At 36.9% G+C, this 19,496-nt stretch overlaps 1 protein-coding gene across 1 annotated transcript in view; it reads right to left on the bottom strand.

Annotated features, from left to right (window-relative positions):
- Nucleotides 1–19,496, bottom strand: part of LOC135212172 (netrin-1-like) — a 117,218-nt gene that overhangs the window by 42,505 nt on the left and 55,217 nt on the right. Inside the window, exons 2-3 of the mRNA XM_064245607.1 lie at nucleotides 7,583–7,732; nucleotides 6,005–6,046 (exon numbers count right to left, since the gene is read on the bottom strand). Coding sequence (XP_064101677.1) covers nucleotides 6,005–6,046; nucleotides 7,583–7,732 — 192 coding nt within the window. The remainder of the gene's footprint in view (nucleotides 1–6,004; nucleotides 6,047–7,582; nucleotides 7,733–19,496) is intronic.

The raw sequence follows: 19,496 nt of genomic DNA, 5'->3' as shown, positions 1-19,496 counted from the left end.
AATGACAGCAGCGCATACAATATAAATAGAATAAAAATAGAGTCGTTCCGTTTAAAAAATGACAATCACCTTTATACCTCTTGAGCCCTTTAAGTACAGTTGCTCTGTAGTCTCTGTATCGCATGAAGTTCTAATATCTCGTACAAAAGTAACTATCGCAGGCACCCATCTGATGAACTTATTAGACGTAACGGAAAAATTATGAAGTACCATGATCAATCCCGGCTCTCCATTATAATACTAAGTATAATAATAAATTTTGAGGTATGTTCTTTATTTAAAAACAATGCCTACTGAATCGGTATTAGGAAAAAAAATTAACCATATACGGTATAATTGATTTAATTATGTACTTATGATTGTAAGTACATTTTACTGGGAAATTCTGTATATAAAAAAACTTTAGGTTGGGTAATGGGTAGCCCTCCATCACCGGTTCTTTTAAATTTACAAGTGGAATTCTTCAAATACCTGTACCATGGCTCCTGTTTATAGAAGAAACTTCGTATTTTGTACCTAATGACGAATTCCCTTTTTAGCGACTTCTTACACGCGAACCTTTTAGGTAAAAAATCTAGCACATGTAGAAAAGCAACTCATAATTTAGATTATGTATATCATTTTCCAAAACGTCAAGGAAAGATGAAAATCTCCGTTTTCCCTTCGGTGTTCCAGAATTCATTGATAACGAACAACCGAACATGAGAGAAAGAGGTGGGAACGTGATAAATAACACATATTTTGTTACTTACTGTAATAAAGCCGTGAAGACATCTCGTAAAAATTGACAGAAACCCAAATTGCCGAGGAAAACTTTTTATTTGCCTTATTTCATCGGCTTTCCGACAAATAAAATCAATATGGAAAATATCTAATGTGAGTGTGACCTTTTTATATAAATGTTTTGTAAAATATGCCTAGAAGAAATTGTCCTCAACACTGTAATATCACTGTATAGAAAACCCTACATGTGAACTGTGATTAACTGTAATTGATCCAGGTCAGTAAGTAATTAAACGCCAGCACAAATCACTCATAACAAGCCAATAGAATAATGTTTTCCTTATGCACCTAAGCGAAGAATCACAAGGAATTGATTGGCTCTTGGTAACATATCAACGAGGTTAATAGCATTGCCTCTAGAGATATCACAGAATCCGCACTAAAGCAGATAATCGATGAAAACGTAATTTAAATCAAAGAGTCTGTACTCTTGCACGAGGCGTTCGTATGAGGAGACTTAAAAGAGAAACTTCGGATTATCGGTAAATCTTGTTGTTATTCGTTCGCGTTTCCTTGGTTAGCCGAGTTCGTCTGAGAAACTGCTCTCTGAAGATCAACCTACAATGCAACACAATTTGTGTGCGGTAAACTGGTTTTATATTCCTTCAATCTTAACTTTTTTTTTTTAAACCTGGTTTTCTTTTCACTGTAGGCAGTATACTTTTAGATCCCACGGTGCACAGGCAGAAGATCTTGCTCTCCGATTGTTATGTACGTTACAGGGAATATGTGAAATCCATCCAGGGGTTTCACGAAATCCCTAGGACATATGTGAAATAACCAGTTCGGTTAGGAAAATTTGATACCAAAGGGCTAGTTCTAAATACGGTGAAGCAGTGATTCATCTAAACTGTTTTGCCGTGTTTGGTACTAGTCCCTTGGGGGTCAAATGTGTTTCGCCGTGTTTAGTACCAGCCCCTTGGGTATCAATTGCACTTAGGGACATTTGATCCCCCATGGGCTAGTACTAAACACGGCGAAATACATTTGACTACCCACGGGCTAGTACTCAACACTGAATCAGTACGGATGAATCACTGGTTCATCGTTTTTAGTACTAGCCCTCGAAGTTAATGTTCCTAAGCGACTGGGTCATTTCACATATTCCATCTTAACGTATACACTGTTTACAAACAACAATAATATATATATATATATATATATATATATATATATATATATATATATATATATATTGTATAATCTTCTAATTGTCTTGTAACTGCTTCTGAGCTGTTGGCCCTAATCTTTTGTAAAACCTCTTAACCCAGTTTTGGTCGGTCTACTCATTTTTCAATTGCTTTGGATTCCAGGTACATATTTGCTTCCTTTGTAATCCCCATCTGTCGTTAATACGAACTTTCTTTTGTAAACCTATCTTTAAATTTCTCCAGTCTGCTAAGTAAAGGACTGGAATTCGAAAGGCCTTGCAGATCTCCATCGTTTCTGTTTTATACACACACACACACGGCGTCCATGCAAGTATGCAGAGGGGATAATTAACACAACAGTCACTACCGCATTCATATGAGCTCCTGGGGCAGATAGCTCCACAACATGCATTTGCTACATACACAAGCAGGCCATCAGCAACAAGTCTAATTAAGGCTGCGTTTACACCAAGATTGTCGAATCGAGTCAAGTCAAGACGAGTCAAGACGATTCATGACTCTTCTTGAATCGCCACATTAATTCAAATAGCCCTACGCTCATTGTGCGCGCACTCTACTGTTCCTGGATTCTAAGTCAGTAACTGTTTCACTTCTCTTCTCCCCCCCCCCCCCCCCACACCCCCCCTCCCCCCCCCCCCCTATAACACTATAGAATTTTAGACTATTCTCTAACCTATTATTCTCCATTCTTTTTACCTGACTAGACCATTCCAAAATTAATCTGATCCATTTTTTTCATTTGCGTGTACGTATGTATGTATGTATGTATGTATATAGTACACGAGATGGTAAAATTCCTTACAATATATATATGTATAACTGAATCACGAAAGTTAGGAACGTGATAAATCCATAAATAAAAGATATATGCCACAATATATATATATATATATATATATATATAATATATATATATATATATATATATATTGTAAGGAATTTTACCATCTCGTGTATATACATACATACATACATACGTTACACGCAAATGAAAAAATGGATCAGATTAATTTTGGAATGGTCTAGTCAGGTAAAAAGAATGGAGGGCTACAATTTGGTATGTTTGATGATTGGAGAGTGGACGATCAACACACCAATTTGCAGCCCTCTAGCCTCATTTTCAGATATGAGTGCGGACGGATAGACAGTAACCAATGTCTACTAATCTATATATTATATATATATATATATATATATATATATATATATTATATATATAGATATATATATATAGTAGAAATTGGCTACTGTCTATCCGTCCGCACTCATATCTGAAAATGAGGCTAGAGGGCTGCAAATTGGTGTGTTGATCGTCCACTCTCCAATCATCAAACATACCAAATTGTAGCCCTCTGGCCTCTGTAGTTTTTATTTGATTTAAGGTTAAAGTTAGCATGATCGTGCGTTTGACAACGCTATGACAGGCCACCACCGGGCAGTGGCTGAAAGCCTAATGTATTTTTCAGATATATCCCTTTGGGGATTTTATTAATCCTACATATTAAATGATTTAATACTTGACTGTCTTCGAATGTTACCTTTAAAAATTAATGTTTTTAGAACAGGCAAACGGCAACCTAGTATAAGTCTGATTCCAGTAGTTTATTTCGCATTTAAACCGAAACTTAAAAAGTGGTCGTTTTAGCTGCAGATTATAGTTTAACCTGATAATTTGCAGGTCATCATAAAACCAAAACTACGTACCATTTCCGTCAAATCTCGGGGCTGATCTTTGAAAGCAGAATATTCTATGCGTGTCTGTTTTCTAACTGACATTAGCAATTTAAATCATAAATATTCTGCTTCGTGGAGCTTAATATGTCTCTAGCCTCTCCTTGACTCTATTCACTTGACATCGGAATTCATTCTCAGTCGTTTTATGTCTGTATCTTCGACGCGGACAGAATTTATGGCTCTGGAAGTGATCATGACAAACACAATCTACTCTATTATTTCATGCTCGAGATCTGCTCCTTTTTTTCTTTCATCTTCATTAGAAATCTATATGGGCGTACCTATAATACCTTATTCCTATTTGCCATCGATAATGCCAGCTCTTCCTTCATCACTTAAGAATTATATATATATATATATATATAATATATATATATATATATATATATATATAATATATATATATATATATATTTGTTTTTTTTATGTCTAAGAATATTGACGTTTAATCTGTTCACAAAAGGGTATCTCACAAGTTTAAAAAAAGTAGACTCCTAAAGATTTAAAGATGGTGGTTTCTAAAATACGACCACAATATACAATCTCCGTGCATGAATAATGCATATTTGATATCTATATTCATTTTCATTTTCGTGAATGCAATGCAACAAAATCAGAATCCATGGAGGTTGCAACGTTCTTCACATCTCACTAAATTCGTCTTTTGTTTTTGTTTTAGGCGAAAAATGTTTGCTGTCATTCGGACTGAATTATTGTCTGGCTCTTAAAACGACCAAGACTAAGTTTTTCTTGGGATTACAATTCACGTATAACAGACATGTGAATTATATATCTTTTAGCGGAAAAACTCAAACCAGATTTGAAGACTTTAAATAAAAGACCTTAATATCTGATAACCCCCAAATTCAACAAAATCTGAGGATAAGTCTGTAGATTCAGCCGTTGAGATAAAAAAAAACGAATATCATATACCTGCAAGCTAAATTAAGAATAGGGCGCCATTATCATGGAGAAACAGGAAACAATTAACAAAGATGGATGCCATTCTCAGCTATTACCCGAAATTTATACGTTTCGTACCATTCACAATACGGGCAAAATCGTACGTGTTCAGTATTCGACACTTACGAGTATTCAGTTGTTTGAAATCAAAGCGAAGCAGTGACAAATTAAAAACCACTTAATTCTATGAGTAAATGGGTGGAATTTAAAGTAGTTCAAAAAGGGTACTACATCGGTGGAATACAGCACTGCGGATTTTACACGAAGCCCACCGAACACGAGCGTGTAAGAGATTCTTATCCGACAGTAAACTTGGCCCAAAGGAGCCTGAAGATCACAGAGCGGCACCTCCTCTGGTTCCTCGAGAAATACTAATGGGATCTCTCCTCCAGCCGCAGAATCCGGCGAGGATGATTCGGATCATTAAAATATCCCTGTTTATTTCATTCGAATGCATTTTCGTTTCAATTAATTCACCGGCGAGGATTTCTTGCGTTCATACTACTGATCACATGAGAAGGGCTCAGTAAAAATAAAAGTAGGCACATTTAAGGATTTTCAAATCTGATGCAACCTCAAGAACATGCAACTACAGGAGTCATGTTAATAGTCAGAAACGGCTTTAAACTTGATAGAATATAGTACAAGGAACCGCTGACTTAGAAAGAAACGGAACACGAGAAAAAGGAACACCATAGCAACCGGTAATGTCAACGCAATAATAAAAATGATTAAAACAACCCAAAAACATGAATGAGGCCCGAATACCCTACACAACCGAAAAACATTACACGGTGGTTCCCCAAAACTTGTCGACCTTCCATATGTCTCAATCCCATTACAAGATCTAGAGATCATTCATTGGACCTACGACACGACAGCCAACCAACTTAACAGTCGCTGTTTGAAAAGGAGAAGAAAGCAAGAGTTGTTTTCATAAACTTTTGACGAATATGACCTCCAGATTTAAATCGGTTGATGACTGTTAATCAAACTAGGAAAGTCATTATATCTCATCTAGTCACAGTCATCACAAATACAGCTTTTCCCGATGGACTGAGGGTTGCAACTGAGCAGCAAAACTTCCTTTTGCCGCCCACTTAATGATAAACATAACACTTACTTATAGAATGCCGAATTGACTAGACTCTAAAGTGACGCAGATTCACTCAGTAATAATATGTCCACGTTCTCCAGACTTCTTAACCCCTATCCACAAGCAGAACCCCAAAAACCCCAAGGGGTTATGACTCTCAGGGTGGGAACCCCTGCATTAGACTCTGTTTTATTGAAGCCAATACAAAACGTTTCTTAAATGTGTATAAACTGAATGAAACTGTCAGTCAACTTACCTCCACTTCCATTAGGTCTGACGGGAACTGGCTCAGGTATTTCTGCAAATAGGAAGAAGAGTTTAGTGTTTTGGGTCAAATGCAGATATCTGTGTGTATGAATATTTTATATATATATATATATATATATATATATATATATATATATATATATATATATATATATATATATATAGTCACGGGAATAACAACGTGATGTAAAATATAAGCAGATTATCTGACCACGAAGAAAGTGTAAAGCTAAGTAATAAATAAAAAACGGAACGAGATCTCTTCGCCTTGTACCTAAATTCAATTCCCCTAGAGTTTTCTGTTTATATATATATAAGTATATATATATATATATATATATATATATATATATATATATATATATATATATATATATATATGTATGTACGTGTGTGAGTATTGGAATATATATACTGATACATAAATGAATTTTCGCATATATAAGAAAGTGTACTTTATTTCAGATTTAGGATACATGATGCACGGGTGATTACACACTGAACTTGAAGAGTACCTTCGCTGAAGATTTATGGGTAAAAGTAAAGGGGAAGTTTTCCCAGAGAAACACCATTTTATGCTCCATTAATCTTCGTCGGTGAATCAAGGTCTCAAGGATGGTATCTTTGTGGATCACTTCACAGCTCCGACAAGGCATTATACTCTAAGCATATTTCTCAGATTCCTACGCCATATTTTCCATGGCATAATATTAATATGCCGACGTTTATTTAAATGCAATTTTTTTTATGAGAACTCCAATAAAGCTGTACTTTTTCTTTTATCAATTCTTTCCTTATTTCTACCTGAATGAAATATCTCTCCCTTCCCATCTTTTGAACTGTGACATCTAACAGCTATATATCTCCTTCCATTTCTCGCCTCTTGGGAGCATCTAAGCAAACTCATTCTTCACTCCAACGTTTTCCACTTCGTTTTTTTTCCAAGTAAATTTAATATCATGTCTAACCTATTATCTATCAAGCTTGAGTGAACAGCCCCTTCATTTCTTCTCAGCTTCTCCTGTCTAGATGGATTCTTCTGCTTCGGTTCTCTTATGCTTTCATCATTATTGAAGGCACTACTATCATCAGCGGTACTGATTAAAAATGTCAACCCTCTCAATCCTTAAATAACTATGTACTCCTTGTATTTATACAGTAGTTATACTTTAAATTTTATTGCACGGTCATATACATACCTAAATACATACATACATACATACAAATGTCCATAAAAGCCAAAACAAATACACTTACTGGCTTAGGTTTTTGTGTACGTATGTGTGTATGTACGTATATTCGATAAACAGATGGCCATGCAATGAAATTTGGAGTATACTAAGTACAGTCTAAGTGAAAAAGTAATACGTGGTGATTCGAGAAGTGGTTCATTCGGTCTAAAGGATCACCACAGATGACAATAGTAATGCTCTCAGAAACTAATCATAAGACATTTATTTGCACAGAAACACAAACATTTAAGCATGCACATAAACTGATATCATAGTATATATATAAACACAGCTTTACGATGGAATCGACACTAAAATATGTGTGTGAAACTTACTTATGCAAGGTGCGATGGGCGAGCGGCTCTGCTGATACCCTTTGGCACATCGGTTGCACATGATGCCAGTGACACCGTCCTTGCAAGGGCATTGTCCGGTTGTCTGGTTGCAGGTTTTCCCAGAGGCGCCAACCGGATGGCAATCACAGGCTGCGAGACGAAGAAATAAAAGCGTATTAGTGATGGCAGACCTAATGAAGAACTGATTGTAATTGTCAGGTTCATTTTCATGCCCTTCATAAGGATTTAATAAGGGCATATTATATAAATGAGTGCTCCCTCACAGATGATGTCTAGTAAAGATAATAGCTTTCCGCTGAAAAAAAGTAGACAAAAAAAAAGGAATTCTGTAGGAAAATGAAGGGTAGGAGGTAACTTATTGTGTCATAACTTGCACGATCCTCTGAGTATTCGGAAACATTTCCAATAATCACAAAGCGGTACAAATATTCATTTTTCAATTTGATTAAGGAAGCTGTATTTGTAACTCCTCAAAGGATTTCAGGTGACTTCTACGATCTTACTCTTTAAATCAAGGAGTGATCCAACCTCCAGCTTACTCTGGATGCATGCAAGATTTTCGCTACACGCATAAGTTGCAAACATTATATTCCTTGTTTTAATGTAAATTACAACGTGCTAAAATCTACAGTCCAATAGCGCGTTGTTTCACCAACGAAAATTTAAATAAATTCGCTATATTCTATTAAAAGTAATTTTTCTGTACTGTTTTACATGCACAATATTTATTTTTTACATTTTCCTCTAATAAATAAATCATAAATATCCTATCCTGAAAATTCTGTAACTTTAACTCAACGCGAAACACCTTTTTGAGACCTTTTTAGCCTTTTCCATAAACCTTTCCTAACCCCCCCCCCTCAACAACAACAACCACAACAACAACGAATTAATCTGTAGGCTTACTCCCCGAGTCAACGACCATCCCTAGGACCCAAGAGGGCTGCTGTCAATGCGTACGTAAGAAGCAGCGTAACGAAAATCACAACAATTTTGCCACCAGTTCCTCTTCACGTCTGATTACAGATCAGTACGAAACCCCTTGTTTAAATGTCATTACTCAATCGCCCGGGCCAGAAATGACAACATTAAGGCTACCATTAGCAAACAATAACTTTCCTTCATAAATTGCGGTGATTTTGTGGGAGTGAGGAGTCGAGATGATTATAGCTTTCAGAAATAAAACATCCTTCAATTATTGAGGAGCATCACGTTAGGAGTTCTCTCGGCTGCTTGCCTTAGAACCTCCCACCCCCCACCCCCCCTCCACACACACACACACACACACACAGACACACACATACACAAAGATACTGACAATCAGTTTTGTGACAGTGTAAGGGAATGACTGGTAACATTAATCTCGTTCTCCTTAAAAATAAATAAATAAATAAATAAATAATCCCCGTAGGGTGGGTAGTGCGGTCAGTGCACCTCACTGCGGTGCACTGTAGGCAGCATTATTTAAGGTTCTCTGCAGCGTCCCTTCGGCCCCTAGCTGCAACCCTTTCTTTTCCTTTTACTGTACCTCCATTCATATTCTCTCATCCATCTTACTTTCCACCCTCTCCTAACAATTGTTTCCTACTGCAACTGCCTTGAGGTTTTCCTCCTGTTACATCTTTCAAACCTTTCGACTAACAATATCCCTTTCAGCACTGAATGATCTCACAGGCCCCAGCGCTCGGTCTTGGGCCAAAATTCTACATTCCATTCCATTCCCGAAAAAATCAAACAAAGCAAAGAGAAGATAGTTGACGTTTTCGGATTGTATTTCAAATAAAAAGAAACTTTTAGAAAGAATCTAACATTTGGGCACAGGAGGAAAGAATTAGAAATAATCAAATACGGCGTGTCTTTATGTCTAATTTCTACAGGTAGACCATGATGGCAGACCCAAGAAAGTATTTTGCACACACGACGAAACCGAATCCAGGAAGGAAGGAACTGGGCAGCAACCAGCAATATGCCGGCTAATCTTTCATGATCTGATCAAGATCCAAATCGCCGGTTTCCTCGCCGTGAAAGGAACAACCAAGTCATAAATCTGTTTTTGTTAACCATGCATCAACGGTATGGGTTTTAAAGGTTTCCAAAAACCTTAATACAAGGTTGGCTTGTGATATTATGAAACCCCAAACACCCTGAATACCGTAAGCTTTATAATATCGTAGCTGATAGCACAAAGCAGGTGAAAAGTGAACCCACGAGAAGGTTGAAACGTCGAGATAAGCCAGAGCTACACCAACATTAATACCAGTTGAATACCAGCTACGACCCCGGCCTGACATTGACCTCGCTTATGGAATGATACCAACACCGACGACGACTCCTGCTTGACCTGGACCTGAGGAACGCCTTTCCATACACCATATTCTGTTAATACCAGTATACTGATATATAATACCAGTTTTTGACTAATAAATCCTGTTCCAAATAAAATACCACTTTCAGCATTATTCCCAATATGAATATTGGCCAATTATCGCGAAGTATCGCTGAGCCGGAAAAGTGAGTAATAAGAAAAATAGAAAAGATAATATATAAGATTAATTCCCTGAATTCTGCCATTTTATTCAACAGAATTTGTTTAAAAGAGTCTTCTTCTAAAATAATAATAATAATAATAATAATAATAATAATAATAATAATAATAATAATAATAATAATAATAATAATAATAATAATAATAATAATAATAATAATAATAATAATAATAATAATAATAATGACCAAAGCAAACATTATCATTGTTAAATGCATTCGCTTACACAGAACAGAATGATAAAAATTATGTGGATAAAGAGAAATACATACACTTAAACTAATAAGTATATGATTCACCATAAAGAAATACTGAAATAAAAGTTATAAAAATTAAAATCATTCATAGTTTAATGAGAGCACTGGAAATATTTCTATAGTGAAAACTGGAGCAAGGTCATGTCATTGTGAAAGAAGCAGGACAGCTAAGTAGGGGATAACAAAAAGCAGCAGATGAAAGATGAAAGGCAACACAGCCGGAGAAGGTCTCTGCTTTATCACATTCACGGGCCGGTGCTGGCATAAGCCAGTTTAATCTGAGTGCCATCCCAAGGAGGGTGCTACAAAAGTGTTAACTCCTATTGTGGCAGGAGGCTTCAAAATGTATGACATCCACTCTTAAACTGAAAGCAATCACAGAAAATAATGCTGGCAGAAAGACCAGGCCACAGTTTTACAGTAAAATGAATTAAAAAATGCTACAGTTTTACAGTAAAACGAATATAAAACATTTGGTAGTGAACAGCTTGGATGATGATGCTCTTCAAAGCGAGTAAAAGGAGCTACTCTCGGGGCACACACAACAGAAATGCCAATGGAATTTCCCAGTTTGAAAATATATCAAGGAAAATAAACAATGAACCTGCCAGTGTTCGTCTGACTCCTAACCATTATTGAATAGACAGAAAATTACCACCTAAGCGATCCTGTCTGAAAAAATAAAGATTCCGGACGAGACTGACATTTAATAAGGGGAAAAATTCCAGATGGTTTTATTCACAGAACCACATTTCTATAAAGCGTCTCATCTACAGCGTATGAATATTATCACCAGCTTAAAAAATGTTCAGCATACAATTTCTAAAAGCAAATAGAATAAAGATACAAATCTACGTTCACGTGCACTAGATCGACAAACGTAACACAAAGGAAAACAATCTCCCTCTCTCTCTATAATGCGAGAGAGAGAGAGAGAGAGAGAGAGAGTGAGGGAGATTCGTGGTCCACTGAATCTAGATTCGCCAATCACTGAATACCCGTTCAACATCAATCAGTGACAAAAGGAAAGGGTGGACACATTTGTCCACAAGGCGGTGTGGTGCATAAAAAGTGTTTCGCTGTCACCTTCTGGAGCTACCCTTTGCGTCCAAATTCTCTCGCCCACTCGCATAAAAAAAATGGTAGTAAGGAACAGATGAAACACAATTTACAGAGAATTGTTTACAAAGCATCCATATTTATGACTTATTTCTATACTTATTCACATCCTGATTTATCTGAGAGATCGAAAGTGTCTCCAGGAAAATTTGGGTCTGTGCTGACTTATAAATAACATCAGGTGTAAGTAAAAAAAAAATGCATATCATTTAAATGACATATTCTAAAACGGATCGCGGAAGATTCTACATGACCTTTTTTTTTAACAAATATCTTCGATTCATCTTTACGCCATATTTCATATGGCAAGATCAAAACTGTGTGAGAACTCATTATCCATTTATGTCCACTAACAAACAATATGTACTAAGCAGGCCACTTTTGCCCTTCCATTCGTTCCAATCATGAATCTTGGAATCGTGGCCGCCATCTCTTATCGCAATCTATCAGTGACAACATGAACAATGACAAGAGCTCCACTGTGAGAGTTTCCCTTCACTCAACTCGGCTAAGTTATTCGTTAATGGTGAATTTTAATTTCATCCTCACCGTTCAATTAAAGTGGTTTGCGGATTAACACTGCTAATGACGTTGGCGTTCAAGGAGTTTTACTTTGTGATGGTGTTTTACCTTGTTTTATTTATTTATTTTTTTCTTTTGAGACTATACTATCAGTCATCTGCTCCTACATTTATGGTATTTTCTCAGGAATAGATGTAGTGTATAGCTGAATACAATTATTTATCAGGTAGTGAATGATTGATTTACTGACTGATTTATCTGTTCCAACTGAGGAAAACCACTAAGCAAGACAACAATCAAAATTATATATATATATATATATATATATATATATATATATATATATATATATATATATATATATATATATATATATATATATATATATATATATATATATATATATATATATATATATATATATATATCCATAAGGTAAGAGCCACAATGAATTGCACATTACAAAAACAGTGCATTAAAAAATATCTTTGTACAAAGCTTCTAGTTGGCTGTGGACTTGATCACTAACATGGGGTGAAATAGACAGCTCGGAAGCAGAGCCAAGCAGGAAACCGTACATGCAAGCAAACATTACAGAAAGGAAAACATATATAAATATATATAATATAATATAATAGAATTATATATACATATTTATAGATATAGATCTAGATATAGATATATTGACGAATATATTTATCTGTGTCACCCAACGAAGGCGCTTGGGTGAGGGCAAAAGCACCACGACCGCGGAACGCAGCAGCTTGTTAGAGGTGCTTTGAGGACAAAGGACTCGGAAAATGGGGGCCCCTATAACACATGGCCCTATTATTCCTGTATGTATGGTGACAAAGGTTTCCCAGGTCGACCATTGTCAGGTGAGGAGAGCGCAGAGACGGCCAATGAGAGAGAGAGAGAGAGAGAGAGAGAGAGAGAGAGAGAGAGAGAGAGAGAGAGAGAGAGAGAGAGAGAATTAAATGGAAATATCCCTTGTACATACATCATACATAAATGTCAAATAACCCTGTATGGAGTTGAACCATGTAATATTTCTTTCGATTAAATCATTTCCAGAACGGCAATTTGAGTTTCCCAGCGTTATTTGACAGTTTTACCGCAGTGAAGAGACCATGACAGACAAAAATACTCAATTATAAAAATCAATAAAATAAAATAAATAAAAATAAATTGAGTTTTTGTGCAGCGTATGATCAACACCACCGACAACAGATGAATCTTACGGTGGTCTGTATTATGCTGTATGAGCCGCGGCCTATGACACCTTCAGCCTTACATAAAATACAAACTAACCTTAAATAAAATACAAACTATTGAGGCTAGAGAGCTGCAATTTGGTATGTTTGATGATAGGAGGGTGGATGATCGACATACAAATTTACAGCCCTCTAGCCTCAGTAGTTTTTAAGATCTGAGGGCGAACAGAAAAGTGCGGACAGACAGACAAAGCCTTCTTAATAGTTCCAGGTTGGGAAACAAGACGCTAATTGCGACGCAGACGAAGAAGAAACTCCAGATTTTTACCAGAAAGAAATCAACGAGATAATGACGACCGATATGAATATAACTTATAGATTTCGCTACTTATAAAGCCATCGTCGACAGAAACACATTCCCAGCCGATAGGCAAAAGCTACGAAGTGGAATTAATGAACTCGACTCACACCCGAGCTTGCAGACAAATGCATGATCCTAATTAGCAAGGGCGTCAAGCAATTCCATTAAAATTCACTTCGTTCTGACAACCTTCTCTATCACCATCACGGTTCGCATTAATTAAGGAACAACTGGATTGTCTTCTGTTGTACGTAAAAGGCAATTTTTGGACGGTTTCGTCATGTCTTTGACGCAGCCGGGAGGTTTTACAACGCCACCGAATTAACAGGCAATCATATCAATGACGCTTAGGTACCTGAAAATCATAAAGCTAACACGCGCATCATAGTCTCGTCAGGAAATCGCGCCATGAATGACCATATCCAGACCTAGCAGCCTCTTCCATGAAAGTCACAAAAGAGCGTTTTAAAGACTTTGAGGCAAAAGCAAAAATGCACCTCTCGTTTCACTACCCAAACTGTATTTTCCAAGACACAAAATTGCCAACAGCAAGTCGGTGTATGAAGGGCGAAAGGTGCACCAGAGGGCAGGTGTCCCAAAATATTATCTATATTGTAGAAGAAATTATCTATAATAGTCATTCCATCAACAGTGGGGTATACTTAACGATGCACCGGAGTGGGTCGGTCTCAGAGGGTCGAAGGCATTAAATATTTCCAGATAAAATCAAGACCAACTCTTCAAGATAAAGATATACAGCCAATAAATACTAACTTCGGAGGTAATCACCTCCTCAGGCTGCTAATACGAAGCATGCCGCACGCACGAATTCTCTCTCTCTCTCTCTCTCTCTCTCTCTCTCTCTCTCTCTCTCTCTCTCTCTCTCTCTCTCTCTCTCTCAAGAGCAAATTCGAATACATCTTTCTCAAAGAATTGTAAATTCCGATTTGTGCCGCTCGCCTGTACACATCACTAATTATAAAAAGAAGAAAAAAATCTCGAAAAAAATGTCATTTTCTTTTTCCCTCTTTCTGTATTAAAGGATCAGTTCCAATATCCCTTATCTGAGGGAGGGTTAATAAAGCCTTCCTTCCCTTGGCACGAGGGCAAAAACCACGACCTCAGGTCTTATAACATTTCTTTTCCCAATAAGACGAGATCGAGTCGGGAAGGAATTCAGTCCCGCCCAACCTACGAAGAAGAGAACCGATGTCACTATATTAGCGTCGATTAAAATCTTTCCATTTTCAGTTTTCTGTAAAAAGAAAGCTATTGAGACGGCTATTTGTCTGTCCGTCTGCACTTTTTCTGTCCGCCCTCAGATCTTACAAACTTCTGAGGCTAGAGGGCTGCAAACTGGTACGTTGATCATCTACCACCATCCAATCATCAAACATACCAAATTGCAGCTCTCTAGCCTCAGTTGCTTTTATTTTATTTATGGTTAAAGTTAGCCACGATCGTGTGTCTGGAACCGCTATATGCGCCAAGAGCACAAGCCATCACCGGGCAGTGGCTGAGAGTTTCATGGGCCGCTGCTGAGAATTCCATGGGCAGTGGTTGAGAGTTTCATACAGCATTACAGAAAAATAGTTTTTTTTTTTTCTAGTTATTTTCGAAGGAGCTTGTCACTAAAAATCATACAGCTACAGAAAAATGAGCATTGCATGATTATGCTAGAACGATTTAAAAATTCCAGGGCAAAAAGGCCAAAACCACAAAATGTAAGACAAAAAAGAAAAAAGAAAATCCCAGACCTCCCTCTCTTTCCAACAAGCTACATGAATGATGCGCTGTGTAAAACTCCAGCCAGTTCTTTCCAAAATTGTTTTAAAATAACTCAAAGACTATAAAAAAATAAATACACAGTATTAACGGCCGGTGAAACTAATCATCATATGAGATATTTACCGTTTTGAGAGAGAGAGAGAGAGAGAGAGAGAGAGAGAGAGAGATGAAGTACGGGAGATTAAACTAAACAAGAATAATAAGAATCTTAATAGTCACTTTGTCGGAAGTTGGATATATCTCAGACGATTGCCTTTCTAAATGCAAATTGGCTCACGATACACACGGACGCGCGCACACACATACACACACACGCACACTAGCACATGTACGCACAATTCCTCTCGAAAGGCATAGTCGTAGAGCGTCTCTACTTTCTCGCCACACGCTAATTTGTTTCCGTTTCTGCATTCTCCGCTCGTCGAACACGAACCTTTCCATGGCTATCGTCATCGTCAAGGACTTGTAGGAGGTAAATTACAATTTTTCCGGTGTATTTAATTAATTCTCAATTTATTTATTCACTCCGAAGGGCTGTTTGCTGCTACTCTCTACGTAATGCACACAAAGGGCATCTATCCATGACATGAGCACGTATCATGGACGAGTTTAAATATAATTGTGAAACCATACACAAAAACACACACATAATAGAAATACTAGCATGCATATGGTGACATTTTTGCTGTGGTCTATGAGATAGAAGTTTTATACATATATAATTACATATATATATATATATATATATATATATATATATATATATATATATTATATATATATATATATATATATATATTGTTTCAGCCAAGGTAAAACACAACTGCTGACAGCCGGGATGTCGGCACCATCTAAAGTTACGCCTTCTACGGGAATGCCTTATACATACGTACATAAGTACATACATTATATAAAAATATATATAATAATATATATATATTATAATATTATATATATATATATATACATAGCATTTACATATATATATATATATATATATATATATATATATATATATATATATATAAATATATATATATATATAATATATGTATACATATAATCTATATGTGTGTGTGTGCATTTGGCTGCGATCGGAAATTTTAACATTTTTGCCCAACTATCTGGAGACGAAAGCGTAGTCTTTGTAAAACATCTACAAATGCTAAGGTTATATATGAACTTATTTACCCAAATAAGTCGCCAGAATTTGGCAACCCTCTAATGCCAAGCCTTTGACAACAAAGCCGAACTTCGGCCACATGTAATATGTAGTTCTATCAATGGAGGAATCTCCAAGTTCAACATGTAAACATGGCGCATCTCTTACATTCCATCCATTGTTTTCAACCGCCAGTACACTTTTCCTCAGGTGTGCAGATCGAGTGTTGGTATGATTTGAATTTTCGAACAAGACTCCGGTGTTCGAAGAAGTTCTCCGAGACAATAAATCACTAAGGGACGTTATGTTTTCTTTACATAAGAGCCTGACTACATACGTGCAAATTTATCGTTAAAACGCGAAAATCTAATGCTAATTTTATGGTACAGAATCGTACTTACTGAAAAGTGGTGAAGGCAAAAAAATGACTAAAGAACACAGGTCCCTTCTTTCTAATGAAATTTCAACTACGGCATGCTACTTTCAAGCAAGAAAGAACTCAAAAGAGTTTGTGCGTGAAGAGCAGGGCACAAATGAACAAGTGTTTAAATCATGTATACCAGGCTAAATTAATTTGAGCTGTACCGACGGTAGTCGCTCACGCCAACAAAGGATCTGCGAAGAGAAAGCTTCTGTGTGTGTGTGTTTGTGGTGTGAGAGAGAGAGAGAGAGAGAGAGAGAGAGAGAAATTGTTAAATATGCGCGCGAAGACATCCGTCAGGGTCAGAGGCGAGAGAGTGACGGGAAAACAAACCGTGAAGACACACGACCCCTGGCTGCTCCTGTCAGACAGGTTGTGTGATGTTTGATGTTGTTTTCCTCCCGAACGCTTGATACAGGGCAACTGGCAGATGCCAAGCCACCCCCCCCCCCCCCCTCCCCCCTTTCCCTCCCCAACTCCCCCGCGTCACTGACTTCGTAAAAAGAGCGAATTATGAGGCTACGCAAATATTTTTGCCTGCGATTTCGCGCGACGAAAAGGATGTCTTCTGACGACGGAAGCACCGGCGCTGATGCTATAGATTCCCGCGAGGTTTTTGGGGAGGGGCGAGACGGGCCAAATCCCTAAAAATGAACTGTTTAGATATCGAGGGTGAGCCTGTTTACAAATGACACTACTATGTTTGTAGAAGAACAAACATAACGAGAGGTTTCTGGGGAGAGAATAAGAGGAGAGAGAGAGAGAGAGAGAGAGAGAGAGAGAGAGAGAGAGAGAGAGAGAGAGGACGCCGTAGGAAGGACGAAGTACAAAAAGGTGGATGAATGAAACCTTATGGTGTTTGTTTAAGAAAGAGGCGCAGCATCAGGCACAGAACAGTACGACCCGACATAACAAAGAACTACTTACACTAAACCGATCTTATGGAACAAAGGGTCGAACCTCCAAATATTCGACCGGCTTACATTTACATGGATATAAATATAGATTGTGAGGAAATGTGTGAGAAGCATGTATTGGCAGAGAGAGAGAGAGAGAGAGAGAGAGAGAGAGAGAGAGAGAAAAGGACCTCCTTCAACGAAAATCATTTCGACACTTATAATTTCCACTGAATGAATCATCACCACAATTGAACAGAATTATATGAATTACCATCCCAAATTTAAAGCCCTTGACGCTAAAACTGATCACCAATCTCTCCAATACTTTTGTGCTTTCACATTAGCAATAAATTGCTTTTAAGCGATGAAGAGTTCACCAAGGGGCAACCACTAGAATAATATCGCTGGCAAACCACACTGAATACAAACACGAAAGGTTATAATATATATATATATATATATATATATATATATATATATATATATATATATATATATATATATATATATATATATATATATATATATATATATATATGTATTGCATCACCGTAACTTTCGATGCTGCTGGTAAGATCGAATCGGTTATCATTCTATTTGATATTATTTCCGAGGCAGAGCGGATTACTATATAAATTAATCAATAATCATAGATTAATGTTTGGATATATATATATAATTATAAATAAAGACAGAGACCACGAAGAAAAGTGAAACAATGGAGTACCGCTGCGAGGCCTTTCGACTTAATAAAGGACGAGAAATCGAAAGGCCTCCCAACAGAGCTTCATTGTTTCACTTTCCACCGTGGATTTTGTGTATATATATATATATATATATATATATATATATATATATATATATATATATATATATATATATATATATATATATATATGTTAGCGTGTGTCTACGTTAAAAAAAGGCATTATCCTAAAAAATTAAGATTCATGGCCGGATACAGTAGAGAAACCGCACTAAGAATGAGATTGGTGGAGAGATGTGGCGTCAGGAGAGTAAGAAGAGTGAGATCATAGTGACGCAGATGGTTGGGACATGTGATGAAAACCGATGAGAATAGTTAGTCCAAAGATCAGCGGGTATGGAAGTGACAGTCCGAATAACTGTAGGAACTCCCAGAGAGATGAAGATCCAGACTTCATGAACGTTCAAGAAGAAAGAGCACAAGGCATAGAAGTGGACAGAGTATTCAGCTTGTACTTAACGTCTATAATATATAAATTTCCTTAAACTTGTTCCGACTTCCGATGGATTTCAAAGTGAGGAGAGAGGAAGGGAATATGACGTTTTGTTCAGTAAAAGTTTTCCTATTTCAGTTCACATTGCCTACGAATTACAATGGCAGTCTCGAGATGCTACACGATGGCAAAGTAAACTCAGCTCAACCCATTTTTTGACTTCCCACGTATTTACATTCCCATAAAAGTTTTAGTTGCATCGTATTATAATCGGTAGTTTGTTTAAAAGTGAACAACAGATAAAAGGATTAAAGTACTTTTAACATTCGACGAACATGTTTTGATTCTTTTAGCAACCACGTAGTATTTGTGCACAAGCGCTCACTTACTACTTCCTTTGCAGCCT

The sequence above is a fragment of the Macrobrachium nipponense genome, chromosome 40, assembly GCF_015104395.2.
Source record: "Macrobrachium nipponense isolate FS-2020 chromosome 40, ASM1510439v2, whole genome shotgun sequence".
NCBI classification, from domain to species: domain Eukaryota; kingdom Metazoa; phylum Arthropoda; class Malacostraca; order Decapoda; family Palaemonidae; genus Macrobrachium; species Macrobrachium nipponense.
The sequence above is the reverse complement of the archived record's forward strand: the minus strand, read 5'-3'. Positions and strand labels throughout refer to the sequence as shown.